Raw genomic sequence first — 21,872 nt, 5'->3', positions numbered from 1 at the left:
AGTTCGGAGGAGCCGGACTTTGTGGTGGCTCGATTCTCAATGATAACTGGATAATCACAGCCGCACATTGTTGCAAGGAAATGGTTTAACACTCCTTACAGCATTTTTATCACGTTTAAGGAGGTAGTCCCTGCTTTTTGCAATTTCGGCACTTTTTGAACAGCGATCAGACGAATTTGGGCTGTAGTTAAAGCATGAAAACTATATTGGTAGAAAGGTCGAACCCTGTTCTAGAGTTGCCAGTTCGCAAAAGATATCTTTCTTGGCCGCTTGAGGAGCTAAAATGCCGAATTCTAACTCCGCCCGAGAAAAATCGCCATTTTGGCCTATTTTCAAACAAGCGTAAAGCCGTAAAAATACTGAAATATATTTTATCAAAATATATATTTAGGAAGCTTATTCCCTCGTCTAGAGTTGCCATCCAACGAAATTTAGAAACTCAAAAAAGTCATCAGTAAAACCTTCGATCAAAATTTTGGACTGAAGAAATTGAAAAATCATAGTTTTTGAAGTAAGATAAACCTATTATAACCTTAATATAAGTAATAAATATTAATTTTGGAATAATCAATAGATCAAAAGACATCATAAATGCACGTTTTTGTTTGATAAAATAATCAAAAAATATCAAATTATCAATTTTTTTTATAAGAATCTCAACTTTCAAGTGAAATTTTAAGGACTTTCCTCTGATATTTACAAAAAATGATCAATACAAATTTTGACGCTCTTTTATTGAGCTTTCAGAATATGCATAGAAAATTCTAATATTTTGACTTTCGTCAAACCGGGGACTACCTCCTTAAGAACCCCCTGCAAGAAAGAGAACTAAGACAGGAGCTAAAAAACTTGAAGCCTTCAAGTTGAAGTGCCTTATCTTCTTTAGCTCTATTTTTTTTGTTTAAAAAGTGATAATTTTTATTTCTCTTTAACAAGAAAGGAAGTACAGAAGAGTAAGCTTAAGCTCCACAGATGATCAGACTTTCATCCCTTGAGATGGTCAGCGAATTCTTCATTCTTTTGTAGAATGTATTTCTTAGCAACAGTCGCTTCTTGCGGACTGATGCTTCTCGAGAATCCTTTTAGGATCGCTTTGAATCCTCAATAACATTTTCTAAAAGCATTGAATTTTAACGGAATTGACAAATAAATACCTTTTTATTCTTCGCGCCGGACTTGAAAACTCAATTTCAAGAGTGAGTATATTTTTGATTTTTCCTTTTAGAACAACAGATCCTTAACGGGGTTCTAGAGACGTTCTGAAATTCGGACGCTCTCTTTTGCTGCTAAAGCTTAAGTATAATCAAAACACGTGTTTTCAAGCCAGAATAAGGGAAGCGTAAAAGTGCGAGCAAGCGTTGGAGACATTAGTCGAAGCACAAACGATCCGGGCGAGTTCGTGATCGAAACTCAACGCGCAAAAGACTTGCACATTCATCCTCTTTACCAAACGGGCAACGGAATGGACTGGGATGCGTGCCTTGTCAAAGTTCCGTCCATCAAAGCTGCTGCTCCTGCGTCGTGCAATAACTGCTTCTCAGCAGCATGTCTTCCAGATAAAGCTCCGACTCACGGAGATTTCTGCTGGGTCGCCGGCTGGGGAAACAAGAACGAGGGCTTCAACCTAGCAGATTCGCTCCAAGAAGTCGGAGTCAATCTTTACGACTGGGAGTACTGTACTTCTAAATCCGTCTACGGATCTGTAAGATTACTATTTCTCAAAGAAAAAAAATGTTCTATAAAATGATCAAAATTCAGGTAATCAACAAAGTGAGCGAGCTCTGCGCTGGAACAACCGATACTGATGGAGACGGCCTTATTGACGGAGGTAAGCGCTATGGAAAAAACTTTTCTATTAAAAAAAAAAAAATAAAAGGCAAAGATGCTTGCCAAGGCGACTCAGGAGGGCCTCTCGTGTGCAATGAAGAAGGAAAAGCAACCCTCTATGGCGTCGTTTCTTGGGGTCAAGGATGCGCTCGAAAAGGATCTCCAGGTGTTTATGTCGATGTTTGGGGTGTTCGCGACTGGATCAAGAAAACAATCGATGAAAACTAGAAACACACTTGTCCCGAAAAACACTAATAAAAGTCGCCATCCAGGCTGCATCTTACGCGTATTGACTTTTTCCGAAGCGATAAGTAACTTGTTCAAACTTTGATGTTTACCGCGAGTCCTCGTTTGATCAAACTTGCTTGCACTGGACTTTGAGAAAGCAGCGGCAGAATTCACATCCGCTAACTACTTATCCTTTCTCGAGTTCACTTCTTGCCAGCGAGCAATCTGATCATATAACCTGACAAACATGAGGAATGCAGCCAATTAGAAATATTTAAGAATAACATAATATCTTCGGGTATTTTATTAAATCTGAGTGCAACTCAAATGTCTAGTAAGGGAAAATATTTATCAACATTGAATATTTCGTCGAATTTTCAGTTCAAATTTAGCGGATGTAAACTTGTGTTCTTACAAAGTTCTCTGATTGACAAGGACAAGTTAGAACAGATGGCGATTGTCGCAAGACGAAATTAATTCATGGGATCGGAATCTGACTGCAAGAGTTGCAATAAATTGTAAAAAATCTCTTGTCGTTTTTAGAGGACATCTCTGAGGCTTCGCAAATAGAGCGATGTTTGTGAGAGGAATTATTAACCAAAAGATCAAGCGCATACTTTTTTTATAGTCTTACTCTATCTCTCTCACCTTGCTTTTATCGTCGACAATTTTGCTGATTGCTGAATAAACTACCGAGAGAAACGCAGCGAGAAGAGGGAGTAGAGTTATCATGCGGAATGGCTCTTCAGGCGCCATCAATGCCTGCTTTTTCTTGATATTGCTAGGAAGAACAAGTGGTTACTGGCTGGAGAAGTACAAGAATGATCATGCTACAACAATTGAGGTTGAACCCTTCAGTGGCGCAGGAATCGTTTCAAAATTGAATCGAATTTATTAATTAAAAATGTTTTCAATTGTTAGTGAATCCCGAAATTAGGTATAGTAAAAAAGGTTGCTTTAATTTTAACTGTAAGAATAATGATAGGAACTCAGATAAGCAGAAGACTCATTGATTTCCTTTAACGGTTCTTTAGGAAATCTGTACAACATCGAGGAGTAGCTTCCTAACTGACTGTTGACGTAAGACGTCGCAAACAAAGTCGTAATAGATCAATAGAATGTGCGATCTCGCATTAATCTACGGGAAAATTGTTACTACAGCTAATTTAGAAATAGGAATTTAATCATTAAAAACGATTAAAAACGAATTAAAGGTGACCTCGGAAAGTTCAAGCTGACTGCTGGTGCTCAAACATTAGAATCTGGATTTATTTCTGCATCGCTCAGTGAATACAGTCCGTATGATGATGAGAGTACTCCCGCAATCAATATTATTAACTGTTACACGAACTGTATTGGAGAAAACTTTGACGACAACGACGAAATTTGCGAGAAAAACTTTGATGGATTGTATGAAGACAGGCCGGAGATGAATCCAACTGTGGAAAAGAACATGTTTGACACAGAAGTTGATATTTTGGGTGGATTCGGTTACTACGTTCCTATAAAAGATCAGTGCGAAGAATTAGAAGACGAAGAATACAAAATGTTCAGTTTCAAAGAGTACAGTTGGAAGCATTACGGCGCAAGATCAAACGACAAGCTCGGCCAAATGATCATCCGACATTTTGATCAACTGGGTGTTTACTTCTTTAGCGACCGATTTTCATTTGACGATTTTCGACAATTTTCATCCGAGACAAAAAAGAACTCAGATGTCAGAGGACGAGTTGGAGACCTTCTTTTTGGCTTTCCAAGTTTTAAAGTGCCGGAAACGTCGGACAGCTTTTTTTGGTGGTTGAAAGGGGATTATTTCGGTGCAGAACACACTGTCAATGGCGAATGGAAGGTTTCCGCATTAAAAGATATCGCCCGAGATGGCGAAGGGCTAGACGGCGGGCCATTTATGCTCGTACATAAGAACAAAAAAGACGTTATTATTATTTCTCCAGCAAGTATGGCTTCATTCTACACATATTTGGATGATTGGATATATACAAAAGACAATGCCTATAGTATGCTTATGGAAGCAGCAGCTCGCCTCAAGTTCAAGGACCCGAAGGAGGATGAAACCTGTTTTGTTGAGCAGTTGGATCTCGAGTTCGGATCATCAAGGGGCGCCCGATCTCATATTGGTGGAGCTTATGAAGAATTCATCAAAAAGCGAGAAGACGGAACTGGCTTTGTCCCGTTTGAGTCGATGACCATCCTTGTGACTTCTAACGAAGGTCCTCGAGCTGCTATCTCTAAGTGGGGAGAAATGATCAAGGTTTTCGGAGCTATGGGACTCTCCGAAGACTGCCCCTGCTCAACCTTCAAAAGTGATATTGTAAAAAGCGATTTTCCCCAACAAGCAAAAGCTATGTTTACCACAGCTGCAGGAAGTTACTACGACGGACTAGTGACAAAAGATGGAAAGAGTCAAATTGATTTGTCTGGGGAATTAATGGAACTCGGAAAGGAATTAGTCGGTGGAGATGCCCCTGTTCTTGTAAATTATTTTCATTTGGCTGACTGGTGGGCCGATACCGACGAGTTCGGCCTGAAAAAGTATATGAACAACAGAAACAACATTTGGGGCCCTCCCTCACTTGAACCTCCACAGACGGAGCCTCCATCATGCGACCGATGGGGAACCGCTGCGATATACTTTGAACTGAGCCGAAATTATAATCTCAACTTTGGGATGGACTGTGAGTATGGCTTTCCAACTGCAAAGCTTGAAAGTGTCCCACAACTGCAAGATCAGTATCTTTGTGAAAGAGTTGACGCCAACGTAAGGTGAGTTAAAAGTAATTTTTTGTAGAATATTCAATTCAATCAAGACCGGAAAAGATTCACTCTGAACCATATTCTCGGAACAAAGTTTGTTGGAACGCAGAAATTAAAGGAGAGGATGCAGATGCACATATTCCTTGTCCGTACAGAGAAGAATGCTGGTATGGTGGAATCACGATTGTCAATGATAGGCAGTACTGGAAAGCTCTCCCTGAAATTAAAAACTATAACACACGTAGTGATATATTCTTTAACGATCGCTGGTCAGGCTGTTCTCAAATGACAATGAGATATACCAAAGAAATTCTAAACCAGCACTGTCGTGCAAACTTGGAGGTTGGCGGTGGAGAAGAGTGGCTTTTTACGTAAATTTACGAAACTCGTCAGTTTTACTGAAAACATTTAGGATGCATGAGGGTCTCTCAAACGCTGCAGTTCCTGCTGGAACGAAGCCAAAGAAAGGTATCGGAATGACTTTCGCCAACGCAAGTCCGAGAATTGGAATCTACGCAGCATTACTGACTCATGTTCACTCTTTGGAGGTCACTTCTCCATTCAATTTTGATTATGGCTTGACAGGTCTTTTCACAAATGCTCTTGGACTTCGACCGATGACTGGTCCGATCTTGAGTGGCAAATATGATGGGCTAAACAACTACCAATACCAAGAAATCGACGCTGAATTCCAAATTGCTGCCGTCACCCTTAGGTAAAAAGCAATAGAAAAAAATTCTAGCCGAGTTTAGCACTGGCCCAGTCCGCTTCGGCGACAAAAGAGGGAAGTTTGACTGGGATCTATTATCAAAGTGCTGTCGAAACGATGGAGTCATTCTAAAGCCAGACGTGCCAGCAGCACCAATGGACACAGATTTAGCCGGAATAGGAAGCAAGGAAAATGGACTTGGCAAAGGAACTCAAATTCGATGGCAAACTTACGTGGAAGTCGAGGAACGTTGATCGCTTTTGATATTTTTTATTGCGCTTCTTAATTTAAAATTAATAATTTTGCTTTCCTTAATTTTACCATAGATCAAAATGATCGACATCTTAGCTCGAGTTTTTTAATGGCATTGATCCCGATAAAGCAAAACTCACAAACAATTACATACTCTTGCACAAAACAACTACACAATTCTCTCTTCCAATAGCCTAGGGTCGACTCTATTTCAAGAAAAAGAAATGATATGAATACACATTAGTCTATAGATAACGAGTTATGTTGAATTATGCCGACCCTTGACTAGCTTCGCTGCAAGGGGCCGATAATGATGACACCGAATTCTACTACATTCAATCACAGCCAACTCCTGGAAACCAATGCTACTCGAAGAAAAGCACCGAAACGGTTTGAAACGTTGAAAACATAATCTTACAAAATTAAGTTTTCCTTCGCTCCACAAAGTGGATATTCCCTCACGACATTCGCAGAAATCACCTCATTGAAAGACAAGAAATTCGCTTTCCTCGGAGATTTCTCCAAAATTGTAGGAATATCAAAACAGCGATTCAAGAAGTTTGTTAGCAATAATAGCGGAGGAAAATTCACGTTTTCAACTCTTCCGACGTCTGCAAATCTAAAGGATGAAAAATCGCTCGACGATGATATGCTTGAACTTTCGGCATGTTATGATGGAGAACTCATTCAGGGAAGGTTCTTCGATTTCACTTGATATAAAACAATAATGAATTTATGTCTAGTGCTATAAATCGAAACCTTTCGAAAGGAATATTATTTCGTTAAATATGCTCGTGATGCAAACTTCTCTTTCGATGCGACTTCAAAATCGTTCAAATGTGAAAGCTCCGAAACTTGCTACAAAGCTTCCTGTTCCTGTCCAAATGGCTGCCAAGACTGTTACGACATCCCAAAAGATGATTGTGCCACTAAATGGGCATCTTGTGAAAATAGTATTCCAAAAAATGGCAACTGCGAAGAAGGGACGTTTATCGAAACGCCAGGAACTGAAGATGGTTATCAATGCGCAGCCAAGCCAAAGTGTGTCGTAAAGGATGAGTGTATTCCAGAAACAACGACCACGACATCGACTACTACAAGCACAACGACAACAACAACGACTACTACTACAACTAGCACAACAACAACGAATACGACCTGGAGTTCGACTACTACAACGTCGACTACGACTTCAGCAACGACAAGTTCTGGTGAAGCGACGACTACTTCTTCAACAACGTCAACTTCAACAACGACAACCTCAACAACTTCAACGACGACAACATCAACAACATCAACAACTCCGACTAATACGACCCCGACAGAAACTTCTACAACAAGCACAACATCAACTGTAGCTACAACCACGACCTCAACAACAACTACTTCAACAACAACCACTTCAGCGACAACTTCTTCAGCGTCAACTCCTTCTGCGACAAAATATATTATTAAAGATGCCGTTGGAGTAAGTGAAAATGCGAAGAATGATGATGTATTAACAGATCTAAACCGACTTATTTGTGAAGACGTAAGTTTTTATTTGATATTTCAACACTTCATATCTATATTCTTAGACTTTCAATGAGTGCTCTGTCAGTCAATCAATGGGGAAGTCTTTCTCTTTTCTATCTGAAATAACATCGGAAAAGTCAAAAGACCACGTCGTTGCTATTTACAATAACGCATTTGAATATGCGAACGGCAATAATTATCCAGCCCTTGTTCTAACGGATCACAACAAAGATCTGATCATTTGTGAGACTGACTTGAGCGATTGTGAAGAAGTGGAATATCCGAAAGATCCCATGGACCCCGGAACTGCTATTGGGATCTTATTCGGGGCAGTCACAGGCACGCTTTTGGCAGTTTATCTTATCGTCGCGTTTCTCTGGCCCAAATGGGGTTGGAAGTGGCTTTTACCAAGAGGAAAGTCGAAGCCCACGACGTATTATTCACAACCACCTAAGCCGGCTCCGAAACCGACAGAGCCGACTCCCCGACCACCTTCTCAAACTCAGGTTCAACCTGAGTATCCTACTTCTACTGTTAACGTGAACATAAGCCAGCGTAATCCCCACAGGTAAGCCTGATTTTTATCAAAAAAATCTATTCTTGTGAACGTTATTGTTTAGCTTTACCTACGCACACACTTCTGCTTTGCAAAATAGTAATCTGTACAATCAAAGCAGTCAAGGAGCGTTAGAAAGTCAGCCAGCAATCGTTTATCATGGAACTAGCCATGAACGAAGCTTAGGTAAAATTTATCATCCATAAACATGATTGGAAACGTTGTGAATCAACACGTTAACTAATTAATCTCAGATCCAGGCTCAGTGAGTCTCCAGCTTGAGCCTGCTGCATCAACGAGTACAAAATCTATGAAATTCCCGCCGCCATCGAGATCGAAATCGAAAAAACGAGCTGCCCCTCCTCCATCAAATCCGATCGGAGATGTGAACGAAGCTTTCTCGGATTCTTAATTCTACCTAGAGAAAAGCGGCGACCCACACACAGAAGTCCTTATCAATTAAACGAATACATCCAAGAGCACACACTGTAATTGAAACGAAGATAGCCTATACTGTTTATTCTGTAATTGTAAATTCCATTTTGTGAAAGATAAACAAGAATTCTTGAGAAAAAGAAAGCAAATAGAGCGACAGCTAATGACACTTTTTGGCGTTTGAAGTGTGCTCTTTTTTCGTGTTTGCGTTTTTCTTGCAAAGACATGCAACTCGCGACAATTCTTTATGAAACAAAAAGCAAACGTCACGACTCGAACAAACTAAGTTTATGCTCTATATTAACTATCATTTATTTCAGATAGGTGCAGTAAGTGTTTGTACATGATGACTTAATTAGTCAATTTGTAGTTCCGGATGTCTTTTCTTTCAACTTTCATTCGATTGCAAATACACTATCATCTGGATTGAATGGCGATTTGTGTTGCGTCTCTCCGTTCTCCTCCTTGTTTTGAAAAAATTGTTAGTGGTACAGTGTTCTCAAAGTTCAAATTTCATCAACAAATTTTTCGGTGTCTCGAAGAGACTTTGAAAGAGGAAAAGTAACTAGCGTATCACAGGTTTTTAAAGGTCACCAACTTATTTTTCACCGAGTAGTTTAACGAAACTATTGTTAACGTGCTAACTTTAAGGTGTGTTGAACAATCATTTGCATTCAGATAGGACTGCAGCTTTTTTAAATTTGATTTGTAAGACCGATCGAACTGCAATTGATATTTGAGTGTTAAATGCGAGCGCTGTACTCTAAGGGTTAATGACACCTAATAGTTAGGTTCTCTTTGTTAGTTAGAAGCTCACCTCTGCTGAAAGCGTTAAACTCCCGACGTTGATGGAGTCATCGTCTGAGGTGTTAATTGAACTATCCTGATCTGCTACCTTTAAATTACCATAAATTGTATGATAGTTAATCAGTCTCTTAGTTTATGGGTTTTAACATTATAAATGCAGCTTTGATCACTTATCATCGATATCTACCTTGTTCCAAAGAGTGTTTTGCAGTTTGTCGAATCGTCGCTTCCATGCAACCCTGTGCTTTTGTCTGCACTTTTTGTGCGTCGCGAAAATCAGGTCAAGCATGTACGGAAAGAAACCTATTGCTGTATTTGTTGTCTTTATTCCATTCTGAATTTCCAGTGGCACGACATTTCCTTCCAAGTGATAGCAGTTCTTTTTGGTCGCTGTGATCATACGGTCCATAGTTTTAGTAACCTGCGATGATGATTACATTGAGTAGGGTGCTGGTAATTTTACCTGTTTGATCTTTTCTTCCTTCTCTTCTTTCGAGTTCATTGGATTGTTTTCGATATCATCTAGGATCCGCTGCCGAACGTAATCGACAGCATCCTCCGCACCCGTCACTAAACGATGCTTTACTACGTAGGCCAGTGCTTGGAAATGACTAGGTCGGGGATACATACAGTATGATAATTTAGTGTACTTATGAATATTTGATTTTTTACTGTACCATTGACGTTCTGCATTTTAGGAAGGACTCGCCACTCCAATTCAAAGCCGGTGTGTTGAGTGTCGCCATCGGTTACGAAAATAATTCCTTGATGCATTTTTCAAAAGCAAATATGTCTCTTTGTTTTTGCTCAAGATCAAATTTTCAAAAATGTTTCCTGCGTTGTTGTTCCGTAAGTCTGTCCACTGTCCATTGAAGAATGTTCGATTGAGCGTGTCATCTCCGCTGTCCGAAGTTGGCACCAGCGTGCTTTTGTCGTTCCAGTCATCGTCGCCTACGTTTTGAGGGTCTTTGATGCTTCCGCAGAAAACCCCTTATAATTTTATCAATAGCTTCGAAAACTAGCTATCAAACCTTCTGCTTTAACTGTGTCGTTATGCTCTTTGTTGTTGAGGTATTCCATCTTGCCGGAGTAGATCATCGCATAGTCGAACCCGCAGACGTCTTCTCGCTCAACAGCAAATCGATTAAACCGCATAAGAATGGTGTAATCTTTCGGCGCGTGTAATTTCCAGATACAATTCGTATTCGGCGCATAGAACTTTGTCCCGTTGTTTGATTTGAAGGCACCTTCCACGCCGAAAGGAGCATAATCGACGTCGATCTTTTCCGAGCATGGGCAGTTTCCTTGTTTGGCGCACTGCGTCAGACGAAATCTCCAGCGCGATTCAACCCCGAGGATTTTGCTCCCACGAGCGAGGTATTTTTCTCGAAGAATAGCTTTTTCCTTCTTTGTATTCTGAAAACCTCTTTAATTAATTTACCCAAGCGATTCTTTTGAACGAGGCTTAAAAGCTTACTCGGCTTATAAGCACAGAACCTTTTAAGCGCTCTTATACTAATCAACAAAATTCTCTTCCTTTGGATAAGCATTATTGATACATCTGTAGCTTTTATAGCAAGAAACACAATTGATAGTTTCTACTAAATGATTCAATTTCGACTAGTTTTCGAGAACTATTCGAAAGTTAACCTTTGGCGAGATTGAAGGGGGACTTTGTAGGCGGATACCATTTGCTCGAAGGTTGCCTTTCCATCTGGCGAATTAGCCAAAGCGTCGTTAATCATTTCATATGGAAGCGAAATCTCCTTTTTCTGGAGCAAACCCAGCTCCGCTTGTCGGCTCACTTTCATTGTCCTCTGTGCCATGCTAAAATTAACAGATTCAGATCTATCTCTCGCGAAAAAGGGTTTACCTCAAGGCAATCGGTAGAAATGAGCTGATCCTCATTTTCTATCGCTTTTCGATTTTATGATTTCAACATGCTCGTGTAGATCTTTATAGCCGCAGAGGATAGCAGCCAGCGTTTTGGGTTTCTAAACCTATTCTTCGCGAAAGCGTGAACGCAGGATTACGAATTCAAAACTCTGGATTAAGGCGAACGAGCAGGGCGCGAACGTGCTGCTGATTAGGCATTTCATTCGGTGATTAGGCAAATATCCGGTCAATCCAATCACAATTACAGTAATGACTCTACCGAGAGAATAATTTTTGCTAAGAGTATATGTAGATTTTACTTGGCTATCCGAGTTCGCAATAAGAACATCTGGCCTTCGAACCCTCAGCATTTCTCCGACGAAGAATCAAGAGCCAGGCGTACCGACTTCATGATAAGCATTCTGTTGATATTAGTTGTTGTGTCGAGACAAAATTGTTTTGTTTTGAAGCAGATAACTCAGTTCCCAGAGATGTCAGAACGCAATCGAAGGTGATCATCGTTCAACTCGTCATCGCGAAATTCCGACGTCTTTCTGACGTATCTCCTGAACTGTTTTGTCCGAGAGAAAAACTCAAATTTGTGCCCTTCGCCGGAAAAAATCGCAGATTTAAAGGGCCACGATTTAATATCTTTAACTCAGGAAACTTGTACTATCGGTCGATTCAGAATGTCTCATTGACAGAGGATTAAGCATGTCTAACTTTGAGCCCTTCAGTTTTCGATGATTTAGATGTTATCCATTTTTAAGACTACGCAAATATAAATTCTTCTTTAGAAATTCCTCATTAAATATATTTTACTTAATTTTAGTGAAATTTTTTCAAGAAGAATGTTATAAAATTAACTATTGAATTATGAACAATTATTTGCCACAAATAGCTTTTGTTTGAATGTTTTTATGTGTGTTTGAAGACGTGGTATGGGCTAATTCTTCGGCAAGACCGAAGAATTGATGCTTTCAATAACACTGATTCTTCGGCAAATTAAGAATTGCCTTGAACCGAAGGATTATTGATATTATTGACAGTGATTCTTCGGCAAATTTTCTAGAATTCATTATCAAAACTCTTTGATTGTAACTTATGACTCATAACTTAAGAAAAAGACATTTTCTAGAGAATAAACTCAATTTGGCAATAAGTATTTTCTATAATTTGAGGCTAGTGTTAGGGGGCACTGGGCAAAATGACAGAAAAAACTCACCCGAGGGGGATAGGCTAGGGTTAGTTAGGGTTACTGAAGGTAACCCTAAGTAACCCTAGACTAGACCCCGGCATTTTAGGACCTAAGGGGCGAAGCCCCGTGGTAAGGGGCACAGGAATCTGTGAATAAATTCACCTTAGCCGAAGAATCAGTGCATCTTCTATCACTTATTCTTCGGTTTTTTGCCGAAGAATCAGTGTTCTTACACGCATCAATCATTCGGCCTCCTATCCGAAGAATTAGGCCGTATCACCTTTGAAGAATGCATTTCTTTTTTACTGTGGCAAAACATATGTGCTTTCATGTAATATGCATATTGGGTAATAGGTGGCTGCAGAAATTGCACGTGCACCCTTTAATAATCTCCCATCCATCGGCCTACTTCCACTATTTCTATTACATTTTTCAGAACGAAAGAAAAAGAAAAAAAAACGAAAATCGAAGAAATATTAAAAAGAAACGAGAAGGAGCAATATTGAGTTACTGTGCAAGAGAGAGCGAGAGAAGGAGGCCGCAGAAGAAGGAGAAGAAGAATAATTATTTGCGCGTGAAAATAAAAGAATAATTAGCTGATAGCCTACTAATCAATCCTTGGTGGTATTTTGGAGGAGAACGGGCCTTTTGGTATTGATCATTGATCAAGAAGAGGAAAGTTCATTTCGAATACGATTGTGAGCGAGAGGCGGTTTTTACTTTTTGATGCGCAAGTTTCTTAAAACAGCGAGTGAACTTTGAAAAGATAATAACTAGAGCATTCTTTGTTATTTAATATGTTTGAATAGAAGAGAATAAAAAAGAACCCATAGCAACAAGAAATCTAAATTTCAAAAATGGACGACGAAAAACAAGAGAATCAAAAAGCAAATTCACGAAGGAGTAATCCCTCGACGATAAGGCTCACCGCCGAAGACATTCAGGTGCCTAAACAGTTTTATTTCAATCATCGAGAATGGACGTTTTCGCTAAAGCACCAAAAATTAAAGAAAACAGTGCTCTACGAAACGGTTAAATAAATGACGAGGGCGGGGAATGAAATTGAATATCAATAATCCGATAACAGGACAGCCAGTTCTACTGGGTCGAGCAGACATTGGCAAAAATTATTGAATTCACATATGATATGTTCAGTACCTATGCGAGCCCGAATATTACGACTGGATGGTCGCGACGGGACGCATTCCAGAATTGCAGAGTTCCAAGTCCGAAGATGGTATAGGTTCGTCTTTTGTCTTTCTTTATGATTTGAAGAGCTTGTAGAGAATTCGCGGACAGGCTCTTCTCCCGATTCCGGCAGTGATCACTTGGTCCAAGAAAAGCCACAAAAAAGAAGACGCTCGACAGCGGTTGTTGAAAACATCAGAGATGTCTTTAGACAAGGCTCCGGTTGGCAGATCTATTGATCTAAGCAATTCTTACCCAGAAGAACACTCGCCAACCTAAAATCAGAGTCTGTCGACGGCGAACAAGTGCGCGTGCGAGATAAATTAAAAAAGCTATTCTCTGCATAAAAATTCGTTTCAGTCTTCAAACCTTTTGCGAGCTTATAAAACATTCGAAAATGTAAATAAAGAATCGTAAACCCGTTGCTTTCAAAAAAGTGATCCTTGATGATTTCACAATTTCAGAATTAAGAAAATAGACTGACTGAAATTGCATTGAGAAAGTGATGAAATACTTGGGAATTTTAGACTTTGCCGTGTTGTAAATAATCTTTCATCCTCCATCATGCGCGAGATGCATGCGTTGAGTTCCAACGCTTCAAATTTTCGGAGCAATCAAAAGTTCAAGAGCGTTGCTCTCTATTCTCGAAGCGATGGAATGAGTTACGCAATGAATCGAATCTGAGCAGATTATCATTTTCATTTAGCTTAAATTTATTATCTATCAAGGTCATTTGCTTTATCTTCTTTTTTTTTTGTACTCAGCTTAAAAATGAAGGCACCAAAAACTATAATTAGAAGCCGTTTAATGTGACAAATATTGGAAAACGAAGAACTAATCGTTTCTAAATTCATATTTTGTTTCGAAGCATACAAATATAATCACTCTTCTGGTTGTTCTTCAATGCAAAAATTAGATATCTAAGTTATGACAAATCATGGCGAAGCATCGACTTTCACAGAAGTATTTTAACTTCGAAATAGATCATTTAAAAGTCGAGAAATTTGCGTCAGTAGCCCAGATTTATAAATTATGGACTATAATGTTGCACAAAGATGACATCTAAATCTGCCTCATTCCATTTCTCGTTTATTTATGCCGAAGGCTGTTTATATAAACTATTTTTCAACTTCTTTATATACCGGCTTTTTCTCGTCGATTTGCCGGTAGTTTCAATCCAAATCCAAATTGAAAGGAAAAAATGAAAATCGCACTAGTATTTTTTGTTAGTTTTTCGGAAGCGTTTCCCTATATTTCCAGTTTGAAATCAGCAACGAGAAGTATGAGCTCCGGTCTAGATTCTTGGGCTGATATGTACAAACGACCAGATAGAGCAGAAGACGGTGTGCAGCCGCCGCGATTCCAGGACCCGTTCGGCTTCAATCAGTGGACCAAGCCATTAGATGTTGACGACAACGCAGAACAATTTCCTATCTTTGGATAAATCTTCTTCCACAATCCTTTTTAATTTGATCTCATTCAGTTCAAAACTGTTTAATCTGTTATTCATGTAAAAAGATTAAACATTCAACTTTTATAATAAAATTATTCGTGAAAAAATATCTCCTCGCCTAGGAAGCTGAGAGCTTGTCAAACATAAAATATCTTTTATGGACAATCCAATATCCGTCGAGCATTGTATTTTCGAAAATTGGTATATAAAATGATCAAGGTGGTGATGTATCTCCGTCAAGCGTCAAGATGTGTAATCTCTAGAATACTTTTTCGTATAGATTAAAAAAGGTGATATTACTCAGTTCTTCGAGAGAATGAGTTCCCTGAACGCTGTATTAGGAACTATAATTGTGCTGCTTCTTGTCCTTATAGGAAAAGTTTTCATAATGAAAAGAAAGTTCCTTCAAAGATAAATTTTGAATTCTCAAAAAAGGGCTGGTTAGCTACCTAATAGCCACGCAAGCAATCGACATTGGCATATTTGGCGAAAGCGCTACCAGCACTGAGCCTGGCGGGACTACTACTTTACCTCCTGTTGTACCCATTGAAACCGGTTTAATTTGCGCCGATCCATTTAACCCGCCGTCGATCTACTCATCACGAATTGTTGGAGGTCAAGATGCTGTTCAAGGAAGTTGGCCATGGATAGCGCATCTTGGAGTTTGTGGTGCTACAATATTGACTAAGAAGACTGATGGTAGTAACGATATAATAATGACAGGAAATGCTATAAAACATATACATAAAACCTATTGTATACAATGATTGAGCATTATTAAAGCCGCTCACTGTTGTGGTTATTTCAGCGAAGCTTACATTGGCAAACACGACGAAAACGGAAACGATTATTTCACAGTGCCAATTTTGCATTATGAAATGCATCCTCAATACAATGAAAACACGGTGTCGCACGACTACTGCATTCTCTTTGTACCAAATCTGATACAAAGTGCAAGTCCTGGGGCCGTCTTCGAACCTGCTTGTCTACCAGATGGTTATTTTGGACACGAGAAACAATGCAACGTAGCCGGCTGGGGTACCCTTTCTTCTGGCGGATCTACGCCTGATATTCTCCAAGAAGTCGATATCACGCTTATGTCAAAAGACTACTGCATCCAAAATAGTGTTTTGACCGGAAACGACTTAGATGAATCTATGTTCTGCGCAGGACGGCTTGACGGTGACGAGGACGGACAAACAGATGGAGGAAAAGACTCTTGCCAGGCTGGGCTCACAAATACCAACTGAATTTTAGATCTACTTTTTTTGTGATCCAATTGCTATAGGGAGATTCCGGCGGGCCAGTTATTTGTTCTCAAAATGGAGTACCATTCTTGTCGGGCGTGGTTTCATGGGGCTTCGGCTGTGCTGATGAAGGAGCGCCAGGCGTATATGCAGATGTTTCGTTTGGGATAAAATTTTTCTTCATAAATAATTGATCACTTTTTCGTCAAGCGAAATTTTAGTTTGTTAAAACTTGGGCAATGAGTTTTTTCTCTGCAACTCCGCCGTGCTTCGCCGCCATCAATTATAATCCAGGTGCATTCACAATAAAGACTATATTTAATATAGACTATTATGTAGTATACTCGTAGCATTTTTCCATAGATAACGAGTCCAACTTCTGCGACATAACTTCTGCTGGGATTCATGAGGGACAGCAATATGGAATCACGTAAGTTTTTAAACTCGGACGATTATATATTTATTATTCAGGATTCCTCAAGATTACGGAGAGGACAATAACTGCACGCTGACTATAAACAGGATTTCTTCGACAAAAGCGATAAATCTGTACATAGGAATCGGGATTTAAAATGCCTTGATGCGGAAAATTTCTGGTTGACTGTCATATGCACCAGACGTAAATAGATCCCAATTAAGAATTTCTTGATTTGGAGCCTGGATACGATTTCCTTTACATCGATTCAAACGCACAGTCATCCTTGTACAGCAAACTGATCAGCATCGACCAAGATAGTGTCCAGCTAAGATTTACATCTGATTATGCGATTTCTAATTACAATGGACTGAAAATGTCTGTCATATTAGGAGACTATGGTAAGTTTAGCATTTGACGGCTTTATTGTTCATTTTTAGACAACAACTGTGACATCGTTTCATCAAGATCCCTGAAAGATGCCCGTAAGCCAAAATCGCTTACGAAAAAATCGCAAGCTCAAGAAAACTAATCTACGAATAATGAAATCATAACACAAAATATGATATTCTTTCCGAGTGGTTATTTAAAACGCTCTTGTCGATTTGTAAATCGTCCTTCAACGTTTTTGCTAAAAATAAAGGTACTACGAGAATATTTCTATTTCAGACGTCGTGTCATCCGGATTCTATATTTGTAGTTTGGCTATTAAGTACATCAGTTCTAGTGACATTATTTTTTTCGCAGATCTTCGCTGTTTACCGGCTTGAAGCCTACTAAGCTGCGCGCATTTGAAAAAACATACTCAAGAAAAAACGTGGCGCAGGACACTCAAGGACTCACTCAATTTTGAGAGGATTTTTCGGACTATCCAAAAATGCGTCTTTTCTAAATCAATGCTTCTCAATCGAGATAATTGCTTGCCAGACGAATTTTCAGCTTATCAGAACTCCATTTGTATCGTTCGAAAAAGGTAACTTTTCGAAAAAAAAAAATCTTCTCATTTCCAGTTGCATAGAATACGGAAAGGAAAACAAAATGAATTTTAACATTCATATCCACGTGTGTTTATTTTAACAAGGCTGTGGTTGCTTTGTTCGCAGTTTATAAAAATCACCGATTAGTTTTTTTCAACACCAAGATTAACTACATTTGTTCAAAAGTGGGGACAGTTGGGAGTAAAGAGCGATGGTGGTATTTTTGTTGTTGCGTGTCCGACCAAATCGTTATTTTTCGCAAGCTGCGTCTATCGAGACGACTCATTGGTTGCAGGATCTGGTGGCGCTGCCAGTCGTGTGCCCAGATCCGGACACCTCAGAGCAAAACCAACAGAGCCACCAGAGCCAGACGGCGCCAACGCGCTCGTTTTATATGTTCATTTGTGCAGTGCGCGGGCGTCGGGGAGGAGCAAAATATCAAAAATAGAAACATCACCAAAGGTTAATCAATAAACGATCATAAAATGCTTGATGAACGTTAATTGATTAATACAAGGTTATATTAATATAGAGTTGATGGACACGCAATTTGGTTTGAGGGGCAGTACAAGGAAGGTCGAGCGCTGGGCGCGAGAAGATCAAGCAGAAAATGAGACAAGGCAAGGAGAGCCTTATTAACATATTTAAGTTATATTATTTAATAATATATTAGCAGTCAGAAAAGCGTTAAATTGTAATATATTATCAAGTAATATGATGTACAGTTATTTAACAAGAACTCAGATGCCAGGTCCGACGATCTGTCCAATCGTCGACGCCTCTTCGGGCACACAAACCTACACGTGTTTTTCTATTGAGGAATATACAGTTGTGGAAGCATTACCACATTATTTGACATTGGGGGTCGAATGGGGTAAAACAACGTGAAGCCAGGCTGGTGGTAAGTCACTTTTTGCGTAGAAGGGTCGAGTTGTTGGAAGTTAACATGACTTGAAGGCTCCGACGTTTTCGGACTTTTGGTTGACGGCTGAAATTATTTATTTAGTGCTTTTCTCGCCATCGAGCAATCTACCTTGAACTCGCTTGCGTTCACGTTAAACATAGTAGGCGTTCTGCTCGGCTCGGGCGTGGTGTTGCTTGGTCGATCGGAATCATTTTCGGAGCTCGACGAAGTTGACGATGTCGAGGGAGAGTTGTTCTGCTCCTGGCGAAGCTGCTGCTCGTACTCCTCTGCATTCTTCACGCGCTCCAACTCAATCAAGTTGAAAAGGTCGTCTGAGTCGTCGTTGATTTCTTCCGTCAATTCCTTCAAGTGCTGCGAGCGGCGTACTTCGCGTTCCAACGAAAGAGCTGCTTTTCGCAGTGTTTCCGCTTGTTCCGACGAAACTGCTCTTGTCTTTTCTAGCGACTCAAGTTCCTGAAGAATAATTTCAAGGGCCGAAGAAAATGACCGTCCTTGAGTCTTCCTTGATTTCATTAAGAAAATCTTACCAGTTTGGGTCGATCTTCGTGAAGCATACTGTCCAGTTTGTGAATAGCGCCATCTATCTCCCTGAGATTTCTTTGCGTTTCCGCGAGTCGCTGCTGTAGAGTTTCTAGCTACAAGAGTCGTTGAAAAGCGATTTCAATAAAATAAGCTCCTACATGATTAAACGAAGGCTGAACGTTGAGGAGGTTTAAGCCAGATGAGACGGAGTTTTGCTCGGGGCTCACTCGTCTACTCGTTGGACTGAGGCGCGAAACGGGCACAGCATTTGCCGATAAGAGCTGCGCTACATCTGCGTGCTGCGTACTGCTCGGCGCCGTGCTCGCAGTGCTCGAGTTCTCTCCTCTAATAGCATTTGCGAAGGACTTCTGACGCCAGAGGGACTGTACGGGCACTGTCGTCGATGGATTCTTAGGTTTCTGCCAACTAGCCATCTGCTTGTAAACGAGCGAAATTCTTCAATTTTTTTACGAAACGCACCGATTTCTAAAAGGCGAAAAGGTTATTTTTTAATCAAAGTACTCGCATGCAAAAGCATCATGTCATAAAATTGAAGAAAAATAGAGAGATAGATCGTTGCCAAGTCAGACAAGGGAGGAAAAACATTATGCTCCACGTGTTTTTGCGAGTGATTTTCGATTATTTTAATAGAAGATAATGTAGTTAGTGATTTTTCACGTTATCGCCATTCAATAACAGCAAAAAGGTTCTGCCGTTTGAAGAAGCAAAAGTCGCTTTCTCTTTTTTTTCGGTTAGGCAAAAATGAGAAGGACTTTGTATTATCTACGAAAAAAGTCTAGCTAAACAGTTCTCGGCTTAGTCCACAATTGAAAGGAGCTCAAATTGACTTGAGCTCCATATCATCAATTATTCTAAAGCCCAGTTTAATTTATAATGTTCTGGGGTAGACGGCCCGCTTTTTTTGTTATCTTCTAATCGAACATCGAGAAACACAATATGCCTTTGAAAAGTAGACTTGTAGAACGGAGTTAGTATTTCATAAATTTAAAATGAGGAACAGAATGATGAAATCGACTGACAAAAAAATAACATCACAGGCCCGATTTTCCAATTAACTGTTCTCTTGTCGAAACTGTAGAGGTCCTCTTACTGTTTCAGCGTTATCTAAAAGTTCAACGCTTTGATGAAAATTTTTGTTAAAAATTTCTTGTGTAAATTGAGGTTTTGTGGTGAAAATAAACTAAGAAGTTGGGTGCAAAGAAATATCAACCCATTTTAACCGTAAATTCCCAAAGATAGTTCTTAGTTTATTTTGTCATTAGCTGCCGATACTATGAACATGAAGAAAAATTATTGAAACGTAAGCTGTTTAGATTTTCTCTTGCGAGCCTCTTTTTTATTTTTAGTCGCTTCTATTATCTACAATAATCTTTCGTGAAATTCTCTTACGTTTCGATGTGTGTATTTATGGAAGGGCAATTTTAATCTCTAGCGATGCGCATCTCCCCTTTTCTCTCTCCCTCTTTTCTTTGAGTGAGTTGATATAGATTTTCGCGAAATCAAATCGCGTGTGGCGAGATTTGAGGAGGATATGAAATATCGATCGTCTTTATCGAGCGGCTTCGGCGTCTCATTCGGTTAAAAAAATCGAGCAAGCTAATAAGCCCGAAAAGGCCATCAGTCGGTTCGGTCCCGCCTTTAATGCCATATTGGCCGAAAAATAAAAGACAAAATAAGTCTTCTTTTAATTTAAAACTGCGAGGCCCTATTAATCAAGCCGAAAATGCAGTCAGGGAACTGAGGTGACCGAACAAAAAGACAGCAAAACTTGCAGTACTACAGTAGTGGAGTCGACGCTTCTGATCATTTTCAAGGCCCCTCTCTCTCTCTCTCTTTATCGTGATTTTATAACCACTAGCCAAGACGTTCATAAGAATGCGTGTCAGTTAAGGGTGTTGCGATTTTTTTTTCTTCGATGAAGGAAGGGTGAAATTCGGATGTTCACTGGAGGCTAGCTGCGAATTTCGCAGTGGCGGCGATTTCACACCGAATTACCTCTCTTTCTGCTTCATCCTTTTAACCCGCTGTCGCCTCCTCGAAAAGAAAAAATATCTTAAAATTAAACTCATCTTTTAAGGCAATAATTAAGGAAATTGACACTCGTATTTTTGCCCTTAGGTGAAAATATTGTTAAGTTGGTAATGGGCTGTGATTTGTTTTCTAGCGATAAAAATGAATGGAGCTGGAAAGGTGAGTCCTGTCTGTAGCAGAATCACGTGAGGGGGAAATGTGCTTCTCTAGTAGCTGGTGGTGGGAGGAAGGGTCACTCTCTGTCTGTTGGAGTAGTCCGTTTTTTCTGTGTTTTCGGGTGGTAGCTCGTTGGAGCAAATCGCTCCCGAGCTGAGACACCGTTCAGGGATTGGGCCCCGGGCGGTATCATTTCAAAGAGGACTCAAGTGTTCCCCGAAACGCAGCGAAATCCCAAAACGGAGGAGCTCTCAACCGCCAGCCGTCGCCAGCGAGCGTATTTCGCTGCTGCCCAAAGTCCGCCAAAAGAGGATGAACAGACAAGCTCCTGAAAAGGTCACCTCTAAATTTCAAATTACTAAAGGTCCAACTGTTAATTTTCTCCATTCTTACTTCCGAATGCGCTTTCCGTAATCAAGCCGGCTAAATTTTGGACTGTAAAAAGGGATGAAAAAAGAGGGAAACTCAACAAGCCAGTAAAGGCATAGATTGACTCTATTATTCAACAATTACAGGCCAATCTAAGCGCTCACTTCGACCTGGACTTTTCTACAAGCCACTAAATGAATGCTTGAAATCGAGCGTTTCTTGAATATTGATAAGTGAAAACAGGCACCCGGAACTGAAAATCGGATTTGTCAACGGGGAGCCTCTTTCCCAAATCGTTACTGTAGCTCTGGGAAAAAAACATGCGTCCTCTCTCAGCAAGTACGGGATCGATTTTTTTTCATAAGGAAGCCTTTTGATGAAATAATCAAAGCTC

General features: G+C 39.9%; 4 protein-coding genes and 2 long non-coding RNA genes across 7 annotated transcripts; 4 read left to right on the top strand and 2 right to left on the bottom strand.

The window, feature by feature from the left end:
- The first annotated feature begins 2 nt into the window (after positions 1-2).
- Positions 3-2,098, top strand: LOC145707428 (anionic trypsin-like). The gene is made up of 3 exons (XM_081784953.1): positions 3-1,702; positions 1,759-1,828; positions 1,877-2,098. The coding sequence occupies exons 1-3, from the start codon at positions 1,463-1,465 to the stop codon at positions 2,053-2,055; spliced, it is 489 nt and encodes a 162-aa protein (XP_081641079.1). The 5' UTR covers positions 3-1,462; the 3' UTR covers positions 2,056-2,098.
- Positions 2,099-2,785: 687 nt separating this feature from the next.
- LOC145709034 (uncharacterized) lies at positions 2,786-8,271 on the top strand. The gene is made up of 14 exons (XM_081786718.1): positions 2,786-2,899; positions 3,090-3,096; positions 3,270-4,836; positions 4,881-5,198; positions 5,240-5,542; positions 5,580-5,775; positions 5,885-5,982; positions 6,079-6,178; positions 6,216-6,484; positions 6,635-6,888; positions 7,114-7,319; positions 7,366-7,871; positions 7,924-8,045; positions 8,114-8,271. The coding sequence occupies exons 1-14, from the start codon at positions 2,786-2,788 to the stop codon at positions 8,269-8,271; spliced, it is 4,218 nt and encodes a 1,405-aa protein (XP_081642844.1).
- A 328-nt stretch (positions 8,272-8,599) lies between these two features.
- LOC145707994 (uncharacterized) lies at positions 8,600-10,513 on the bottom strand. Of its 2 annotated transcripts, XM_081785596.1 has the most exons (6): positions 10,133-10,513; positions 9,779-10,091; positions 9,565-9,671; positions 9,289-9,522; positions 9,112-9,189; positions 8,600-8,758 (listed from the first exon to the last, which is right to left on the bottom strand). In XM_081785596.1, exons 2-6 carry the CDS (start codon positions 9,873-9,875, stop codon positions 8,690-8,692), a joined length of 585 nt encoding a protein of 194 aa, XP_081641722.1. In that variant the 5' UTR covers positions 9,876-10,091; positions 10,133-10,513; the 3' UTR covers positions 8,600-8,689. The 2 variants fall into 2 exon arrangements, with proteins under 2 accessions (XP_081641722.1, XP_081641724.1); XM_081785598.1 differs by lacking the exon at positions 9,112-9,189.
- A 5,594-nt stretch (positions 10,514-16,107) lies between these two features.
- On the top strand, positions 16,108-16,633 carry LOC145709032 (uncharacterized). Its single transcript, XR_014134874.1, has 4 exons — positions 16,108-16,227; positions 16,288-16,356; positions 16,426-16,492; positions 16,534-16,633. It is a non-coding gene; the product is annotated as an uncharacterized LOC145709032 (long non-coding RNA).
- Positions 16,634-16,642: 9 nt separating this feature from the next.
- On the top strand, positions 16,643-17,112 carry LOC145709031 (uncharacterized). The gene is made up of 3 exons (XR_014134873.1): positions 16,643-16,658; positions 16,702-16,878; positions 16,918-17,112. It is a non-coding gene; the product is annotated as an uncharacterized LOC145709031 (long non-coding RNA).
- Positions 17,113-17,520: 408 nt separating this feature from the next.
- Positions 17,521-19,387, bottom strand: LOC145707019 (uncharacterized). Its single transcript, XM_081784491.1, has 4 exons — positions 19,060-19,387; positions 18,907-19,014; positions 18,488-18,832; positions 17,521-18,442 (listed from the first exon to the last, which is right to left on the bottom strand). Exons 1-4 carry the CDS (start codon positions 19,333-19,335, stop codon positions 18,266-18,268), a joined length of 906 nt encoding a protein of 301 aa, XP_081640617.1. The 5' UTR covers positions 19,336-19,387; the 3' UTR covers positions 17,521-18,265.
- Between the last annotated feature and the right edge of the window lie 2,485 nt (positions 19,388-21,872).

This window comes from Oikopleura dioica, chromosome XSR (assembly GCF_907165135.1).
Source record: "Oikopleura dioica chromosome XSR, OKI2018_I68_1.0, whole genome shotgun sequence".
NCBI classification, from domain to species: Eukaryota; Metazoa; Chordata; class Appendicularia; order Copelata; family Oikopleuridae; genus Oikopleura; species Oikopleura dioica.
Note: the sequence above shows the minus strand (reverse complement) of the source record. Positions and strands in the feature narration are given on the sequence as shown.

Bases quoted from the DNA above. Each gene is read 5' to 3' on its own strand.
- LOC145707428 (XM_081784953.1), top strand. From the start codon at position 1,463: ATGGACTGGGATGCGTGCCTTGTCAAAGTTCCGTCCATCAAAGCTGCT. The intron at 1,703-1,758 runs GTAAGATTACTA...ATCAAAATTCAG, and splicing joins CTAAATCCGTCTACGGATCT to GTAATCAACAAAGTGAGCGA. The intron at 1,829-1,876 runs GTAAGCGCTATG...AAAAAATAAAAG, and splicing joins AGACGGCCTTATTGACGGAG to GCAAAGATGCTTGCCAAGGC.
- LOC145709034 (XM_081786718.1), top strand. From the start codon at position 2,786: ATGCGGAATGGCTCTTCAGGCGCCATCAATGCCTGCTTTTTCTTGATA. The intron at 5,543-5,579 runs GTAAAAAGCAAT...AGCCGAGTTTAG, and splicing joins ATTGCTGCCGTCACCCTTAG to CACTGGCCCAGTCCGCTTCG. The intron at 5,983-6,078 runs CTAGGGTCGACT...CCCTTGACTAGC, and splicing joins CAATTCTCTCTTCCAATAGC to TTCGCTGCAAGGGGCCGATA.
- LOC145707994 (XM_081785596.1), bottom strand. From the start codon at position 9,875: ATGCATCAAGGAATTATTTTCGTAACCGATGGCGACACTCAACACACC. The intron at 9,523-9,564 runs GTAAAATTACCA...TCATCATCGCAG, and splicing joins AGGAAGAAAAGATCAAACAG to GTTACTAAAACTATGGACCG. The intron at 8,759-9,111 runs GTGAGCTTCTAA...TTTCAAAACAAG, and splicing joins GTTTAACGCTTTCAGCAGAG to GAGGAGAACGGAGAGACGCA.
- LOC145707019 (XM_081784491.1), bottom strand. From the start codon at position 19,335: ATGGCTAGTTGGCAGAAACCTAAGAATCCATCGACGACAGTGCCCGTA. The intron at 19,015-19,059 runs GTAGGAGCTTAT...CGACTCTTGTAG, and splicing joins TTCAGCCTTCGTTTAATCAT to CTAGAAACTCTACAGCAGCG. The intron at 18,443-18,487 runs GTAGATTGCTCG...AAATAATTTCAG, and splicing joins TGAACGCAAGCGAGTTCAAG to CCGTCAACCAAAAGTCCGAA.